Source organism: Pinus tabuliformis, chromosome 5_2 (genome assembly GCF_031772625.1).
Source record: "Pinus tabuliformis cultivar Carrire ecotype Pingquan chromosome 5_2, CPIR1, whole genome shotgun sequence".
In the NCBI taxonomy this organism is placed as follows: Eukaryota; Viridiplantae; Streptophyta; class Pinopsida; order Pinales; family Pinaceae; genus Pinus; species Pinus tabuliformis.
In genome coordinates this window covers 664,594,837-664,603,165 of record NC_142306.1, presented here as the reverse complement: position 1 = coordinate 664,603,165, position 8,329 = coordinate 664,594,837, and the positions used below count along the sequence as shown (strand labels likewise).

General features: G+C 40.5%; 1 protein-coding gene across 1 annotated transcript; it reads right to left on the bottom strand.

Annotated features, from left to right (window-relative positions):
• Positions 1-6,438: 6,438 nt before the first annotated feature.
• LOC149160831 (uncharacterized) lies at positions 6,439-7,338 on the bottom strand. The gene is made up of 3 exons (XM_089435412.1): positions 7,099-7,338; positions 6,914-6,982; positions 6,439-6,825 (listed from the first exon to the last, which is right to left on the bottom strand). Exons 1-3 carry the CDS (start codon positions 7,191-7,193, stop codon positions 6,678-6,680), a joined length of 312 nt encoding a protein of 103 aa, XP_089291538.1. The 5' UTR covers positions 7,194-7,338; the 3' UTR covers positions 6,439-6,677.
• Positions 7,339-8,329: the final 991 nt, after the last annotated feature.

Genomic DNA, 8,329 nt, shown 5'->3' with positions numbered 1-8,329 from the left:
ATCGGGTCCGAGCTTCATCGCATAGCGCGCATATATGAAAAGTTTTGCACCCATGGTTTCCCCGATTGCGATATGCCGATCGCACTAAATACCGATACTTTCGATCATGTATATATATATAAAAAATGCCCTGAGCGCGGACTTGAAAGTTTATCAAAAACTATTTATAATGTTGTCGGGTCCGCTCCATCGCATCGCAACATTACTTATGTTAAAAGCCCTGACCCTATGACATTGCCGATGGCGATGTGCCGATGCGATATCGGCGATTGCCCATCGGCGATGTTTCATATCGCTGCCGCTGCCTGCCTCCGATGCTCCAACCCGCCGATATGCAGACTTGCCGATACGCCGACGCAATCTGGACCGTTGATCGGTTAGATCTGACGGCTGAGGTTAGAGCGGATCTTTAAGCCTGCAGTTTGATTTTTGAAAGTTCTTGCCTCCCGATCCTTGGTGAAGCGCTCGGTTATTGTCTTCATGCTGCCGCATGGCTCAACTGTTGCACAGTTGAAATTATATTTTCAACACTCCCCTTTAATTTCAACTGTCGGGTATTCAATCATACCCAAACACTTTCTCAAAAATTCAAAGCTTTTCTGATCCAATGGCTTTGTCAAGATGTCTGCGACCTGTTCCTGAGTGCTGCAATGTTGCAAACTGATTTCTCCATTGCTTACCAAATCTCTGATATAATGAAACCTTGTATCAATGTGTTTCGTTCGTTTGTGAAACACAGAATTCTTGGACAGTGCAATAGCAGAGCTATTGTCACAATAAATTACTGTTGCTTTTGCCTGCTCTTGGCCTAGGCTTCTCAACATCCTTCTCATCCACACTGCTTGACATGCTGCTGCTGTAGCTGCCACGTACTCTGCCTCTGCTGTAGACAACGCCACAATTGGTTGTTTCTTGGAAGCCCATGAAATGGCTCCTGAACCCATATGAAAAAGATAACCGGATGTGCTTTTCCGATCATCCACACTTCCAGCCCAATCGCTATCAGTGTATCCAACCAAATTTGAATTTTCTGAGATACTATATAATATGCCAAACATTTTGGTACCTTTGACATACCTTAAAATTCTTTTTGCTTCCTGCCAATGTGCCTCCTTTGGCCTCTCCATAAATCTGGAAATTAAACTAACAGCATACATTAAATCAGGCCTAGTTGCTGTTAAATACATAAGGCTACCAACAATACTCTTGTACAAACTAGGATCAAAGTCCTTGCTGCTGTCCTCTCTGCTGAGCTTTAATCCCATCACTGTGGGAGTGATTGCTGCCTTGCATTCTTCCATCTTAAATCTGCCCAAAACTTGATTTACATATCTTGCTTGACATATAAAAATTCCTTTTTCGTTTTGATCTACTTCTATGCCTAAGAAGTATCTCAACAAACCCATGTCAGTCATTTCAAATTCATCCTTCATGACTGATTTAAAATTCTCAATGAGCTGATCATCATTACCTGTGAAAATCACATCATCAACATATAAGACAACAATCAAAATTTTACCATCCTTTTCCTTGATGTAGACTGTGGGTTCTCCTTCACATTTGTCAAATTCATTATCCAATAGATATGAATCTATCCTGTTGTACCACACTCTTGGCGCTTGCTTCAGCCCATAAAGAGCTTTCTTCAATTTGCACACTTTGTGCTCTTCACCTTTCTTCTCATATCCGAGAGGCTGTTCCACATAAACCTCTTCCATTAACACTCCATTTAGGAATGCTGACTTCACGTCCATTTGGTAGACTTTCCATTTGTTTTGTGCTGCTATGGACAGCACTGCTCTCACGGTTTCCATTCTTGCAACCGGTGCGAAAGTCTCCTCATAATCTCTCCCGTACTACTGCTTGTACCCCTTGACGACCAGTCTTGCCTTGTGTCTTTCTATCTTGCCTTCAGCATTGCTCTTGGTCTTGTAGACCCATTTCACACCAATGACTTCTTTGCCTTTTGGTAGCTCAACCAAATCCCATGTTTTGTTTCTCTCTATGGCATTCATCTCTTCATCCATAGCTTCTATCCATTTCCTATCTTTAATTGCATCTTCGAAATGAATAGGATCATCAACATGACAATACAAGGCAAACAAAGAATTCATTCCTTCATCATAAATATCACTTAGATTTCTAAATTTCTTACCTCGTTCACTTGGTGTGCAAGTGCTTGAAGATGCACTTGAATTTCCTCCTTGTGGTGTGCTTGGAGAAGCACTCTCATTGATCCTCAATGGTGTCCCTTGCTGTCCTTGTGTTGGCGCTGCTGTTTGGGGATGCATTTCAACCATCTCCTCATCATCTTCATCATGAGACAAACAGTTCTTAACATTCACTGTTTTCTCTATGCTTCCATCCCAAGCTTCCTCTTCAATGAATTGAACATCTCTGCTGACAAAGAACTTCTTGGTGGATGGGATGTACAGCCTGTAGGCTTTGGATTCATCACTGTATCCAATGAAGAGACATTTCTCCCCTTTGCTATCCAACTTCCTCCTTAGCTGATCTGGTATGTGTGCATAGGCCACACACCCAAAAACTCTCATGTGGGTGACTCCTTGCTTTCTCCCACTCCATGCTTCTTCTAGCACTTTGTTCATCACAGCTTTTGTACGACACCTGTTCAAAATATACACTGCACAGTTTACGGCTTCAGCCCAATAATCATTTGGCAAATGCTTTGCCTTCAACATGCTCCTCGCCATATCCATGATTGTCCTGTTCTTCCTTTCAGCAACTCCATTTTGCTGTGGGGTGTACCTGGCTGTAAACTGTTTATGAATTCCATTTTCTCTACAAAATCTTAGGAATTCCTTGGAGATATACTCACCTCCTCTATCAGTTCTCAAAACTTTTATATGCAGCCCGCTTTGGTTCTCCACAAGTGCTTTGAAATTTTGGAATTTCTCAAACACTTCACTTTTGTTTTTAAGGAAATATATCCAAGTCTTTCTTGTAAAATCATCAATGAATGTCAGGAAATATAGGCTGCCTGCTAATGATGGAGCTTGCATTGGTCCACACAAATCTGAGTGGACAATCTCTAAGGGTGCCTTTGCCCTTGGACTTTTCCCTGATGGAAAACTCTCTCTATGTTGTTTGCCCAATATACAACCTTCACAAAGGCTGTCCGGCTTCTCTATCAATGGTAATCCTCTTACCATTCCTTTCCTACTCAGCAAATTTAGACCTCCAAAATTGAGATGTCCAAATCTCAAGTGCCACAGCCAATTTTCATCCTTTGGCACGCTTTGGAAAGCCTCTTGGGTGACTGCTGCCATTTCCTTCTTGTTCTTCAAGTCTGCCCGGATTCGGAGAGGGAACATCCTGTTCCTTGTCATCTTCACTTCAGCAATGCATCTTTTGCTGGGTGGTATGTCCATGATGGTGCACACATCATTTACAAAGTAAACATTGTAACCCTTTTGGATAAGCTGTCCAACACTCAATAGGTTACATCTCATTCCGGGGACATAGTATACATCTGCTATGGTTTTCCTTTCTCCTTGTTTTGTAAATATTTTTACCTCCCCTTTTCCCATAACAGACACTTTGCTATCAGTTCCTAGTGTGACCTCTGACTTCATATTCTGATCTAAGGCTGAGAAGAGGGCTATATTTCCTGTCATATGGTTGCTGCAACCTGAGTCTAAAAACCATATGTCTTCACTATGTGTTTCAGCCATGTTACATGCTAACAACACATTATTTTGGCTGCTGTTATCCCTAGCAACATTTGCATTTTGTCTACTACTCATATCATGCTGCTTCTTCCTACATTCACTGGCATAATGCCCATACTTTTTACAGTAATAACATTGGACATTGGATTTTTCATACCTTTGTCCTTGAGCATGATGTTGTCCTCCTTGTTGGCTGCTGCCTTGGCCTTGGTTCTGATTTGGATTGCTGCCTCTTCCTTGTGCATTTGCTGGACTGTTCCTTCCACCTCTGTTCTGGCTTCTGCCTCTTCCTCTCCGGTTTCCTCTGCCTTGACCTCTTCCTCTTCCAAAGGACATCTGGGTCTTGAAGGCTTGCTCTAGAGATGAGTTTTCATTCCTACTCAACCTCTGTTCATGTGTTATCAGTGATGCATGTAGCTCATCAACTGAAAATCTTGAGAGATCCTTTGTCTCTTCAATGGTGGTGACAATGGCATCAAACTTTGAGGGTAAGACCCTCAATATTTTCTCCACAATCCTTCTATCTTCAATGGTTTCTCCATGGGTTCTCATTTGTGTGATTACACCAATCACATGAGTGAAGAATGAGTCAATGTTATCTGACTCCTTCATGTTCAAGTTCTCAAAATCCTTTCTCAGCAATTGTAGTTTTGCTGTCTTCACTCTCTCCATGCCTTGATAGGCTGTTTTAAGGGTTTCCCATGCTTCATTGGATGTCTTAGCTGCTGCTAACCTTGGAAACACACTCTGGTCTACTGCTAGATACAACAACACACGGGCTTTTGAGTCCTTCTTCCTATTGCTCTTCAGCAAATCCTTCTCTCCCTGAGTTAATGCATTGAACTCAGTTTCATCTGCTGGTTCTTCAAAACCTTCCTCAACTATTTCCCATAAGTCTTGGGAAGCAAACAAGGCTTTCATAGTTATTGACCAGTAGTCATAGTTCTTCCCATTAAACTGTGGGAGCTGGGTGTTAAACATACCCATACCAGTGCTGGTGCTGGCCATTCCTTGTATTTTGAACTATGGCTTTAAATCCTTGACTGTGATTTTTTTTAAAAAAAACTGACTGTCTTCAGCAATAACAAAAGAAATGCTTTTGGGGAATACCTGAATTCTTCGCTGTCTGTGTCTTCTGTCTGTCTGAGAAGTTTTGCTGCAGCAACAACCTTCTCCCTTCAGCTTCTTTAACTTCCTTAAAGAGCCTAAGCTAGCTCTGATACCACTGTTGGGGATTTTTCTGTCAAAATCCCAAAAACACAATATAAAATGCACACAGAGACAATGCTCAGTTTTTCTCCATGATCTTAACACAGCGAAATTATCAGAACAGAGTATTACTCTCATAAACTAGGATCTGTATTCATAAAAATGAAAAACCTGATACAATATTCTTCCTCTTCTGCTCAGAGGGATTCACAAAAAAAATACACACACACCACATTACAGTCTACGCTGCTGCGTAAAAAGCATTCACTTGCGCTGCTGCGCTACACCTTTTTTTTTACACACTCTCACACACAAAACTACAAATGCACACTACTAACTTACATACAAAATCTGAGTAGTTTTAATGAACAAAAATGGTGTCCCATACTGGGAACTGCTCGAGGCTGTCCTTCTCGTCCTCGGCTGACAAAAAACATTAACCGTGGTCGCTGGAAATTCAATGTGCAGGAGCTTGAACGCAACCTGCTTCCTTCTCGCCCATGCTGTAAATTGAAAGCTTCTACCTGCTATGTTGTACTGTTCCATGCTCACTTTAACTGCCTCCGCGCCAATTCTCTGTTTCTCCATATATTTGAAAACATATGCAAAACGCTGCTAAATCATGAAAAATGGTCTTGGGCGGATTTCAAAATATTATACAGTTTGGCTCCGGAAACCCATCGGGTCCGAGCTTCATCGCATAGCGCGCATATATGAAAAGTTTTGCACCCATGGTTTCCCCGATTGCGATATGCCGATCGCACTAAATACCGATACCTTCGATCATGTATATATATATAAAAAATGCCCTGAGCGCGGACTTGAAAGTTTATCAAAAACTATTTATAATGTTGTCGGGTCCGCTCCATCGCATCGCAACATTACTTATGTTAAAAGCCCTGACCCTATGACATTGCCGTTGGCGATGTGCCGATGCGATATCGGCGATTGCCCATCGACGATGTTTCATATCGCTGCCGCTGCCTGCCTCCGATGCTCCAACCCGCCGATATGCAGACTTGCCGATACGCCGACGCGATCTGGACCGTTGATCGGTTAGATCTGACGGCTGAGGTTAGAGCGGATCTTTAAGCCTGCAGTTTGATTTTTGAAAGTTCTTGCCTCCCGATCCTTGGTGAAGCGCTCGGTTATTGTCTTCATGCTGCCGCATGGCTCAACTGTTGCACAGTTGAAATTATATTTTCAACACATTTCCGGAGCTTCAAGAAAAACCCTGAATGGGGTTTAGTATTGCTCAACATTAGGAGTAAACTACCACTGTTATAACCGATATTTATTCTTCAGCCAGTCCTGTTGGGACACCAAGGAAGCCGTTCTGGGTGAATGATTGTCTAGTACCTAATAGAAAAGTTAAAAACAAACAACTGTATTTTTTAACCATGCAAAACCAAATAGTCTAGCTAAGACGAAAGATACTGTTATGTAATCTATAGGAAATCGATATTTAAAATACAAGCCTAGAATTGATTGCCAATTTGTTGATGAGTAAATGCAGAGTAAATCAAAATCATGATTTTGTCAGTATGTTTTGAATCGTTCACATTAAAAGACCAGCAAATCACTATCAGTTTAAGACAACCGAAGGGACGAACCAGCCTTCCATTAACAATACATCCGATAAGAAATTCATAGAAATATAATTTCGAAATGGGCATATCGCCCTAATACAACAAAGGGTTGCACATCCATATTTAATTACAAGAGAAATCCTTGATGGGTCACCTGGGAAAACAGAACAGAGTAGAGCAATACATTTCAATAGGCGCATGCAAAAGGCCAACCAGTTTTAAAGAGAGGCATCCATATCGTTTCGCTAACCCATGAGGAATTGCAGGTTCCTCTTGTTGCTGGGTGTGCTAGAACTGGGAGAATGCGTCCAAAACCCAATAGTTCAAGGCTAACCCTACACCAAATGTCGTGGTAGCTCAACACCAAGATAAGATTGTAGAAAAAATTCGAAGAAGCCAAAACTTAGAGCTCAAACACATTACCTATATCGAGGGATTGAATGTGTTTTTTCTTGGCGCCAGAGGCATCTGATGTCGCAACAATCACAATACCTGCAGACAGATGTAAGAAGCCAAAAATTAGTTAAATAAACAAATTAGATGTATGAGGCGCATGGAAATTTAACCTGAGCAGTATCAATTAAGTCACTGTAACCAATAAATCTCACCTGTGTCTGGAAGGCAGTAATCTGGTAACAACGGGTAATATATGGCTGTAATAGTAGTTGGGCTTTATGCGTTGGTCGGGTACACCACTGGACATAGCTGGAGAGACAGATTTCCTGCCGAGTAGAACCGGAAAAACAAAGCCCAGTTGCCAGAACGCAACCCCAACGGAGTTAGGGTTTTGCAGAGCGATATTCCGGGGGCATCTCCGAGAAAAATGACCAAACGAGGAAGGTAGGTCACCGGGTGGTTAGCCATAGTTCCTTGGATCATGGTGGACCGCTAGATCACGCCTCTCAGATCAACGGCGTTGGGAGAGACCACTTGGCAATTGGAAAGGTGAATGCTTGGCAGCTGACGGTGTTAGATAGCGGTCCAACTGGGTGATTGAATTGAAATTTAAATGTATTGCAAGCACATACAAACCATTAATAAGAGGGAAAGTCACCACCTCGAAAAAATCAATTAAATATATTAAACTTCAATGAAATATACCTGTAAGAATTAATGTATGGGTACAGTAGTATCAACGCAAATCATCAAGAATAGTATTTAAATCATAGTATATCAACCTTAATGTGTATCCGTTAATACTCCCATAACTTAAATGAGATTTCGATTAATGTGGGAGTGAGGTTATCATAGGTCACTTTTATTTTATTTTTTTATTATTACGAGTGGTATGTGTTATCAAGATATACTCAAATCAATTCTACTGGAAGCTTTAGTTCAGAAACTTATTCAAAATAAAATGATTGGATAAAAACGATATGATGGTTTGAAACTTATCCAAAATAAAATGATACGGTAAAAACGAAAAGATGCGTTAAGTGCATCGTGTCCATATACAACCTCGTTTCCTTTGACGCTGACTAGCGAGGGGAACGGTATTTTTTTTAATGGGAATTGAGTGAGAAAAAATTAAAAAATCTGTTAGTTTGAGTGTAAATTTTGGTAAAATATTATTAGAATTTTTATTATTTTTTAAGAAAAATTGTAGTTTTATTATATTTTATTTTATTTTGACTAATCGTTTAGTAGTTTATTTTTTCAAATGATGTGAAACTTTAAAATGATAAGTTTTTATTTATGTTTAAGGTTTGGTTTTATTATTAGTATTATTATTTTATTCTAAGATTACAGTTAAAAAGATATCAATTTAGTGTTTGGAAATTTTTTTGTTTATGAGAAAAGACCCACCTCTCTCACACAGTGATTTCATTGCTAAATATT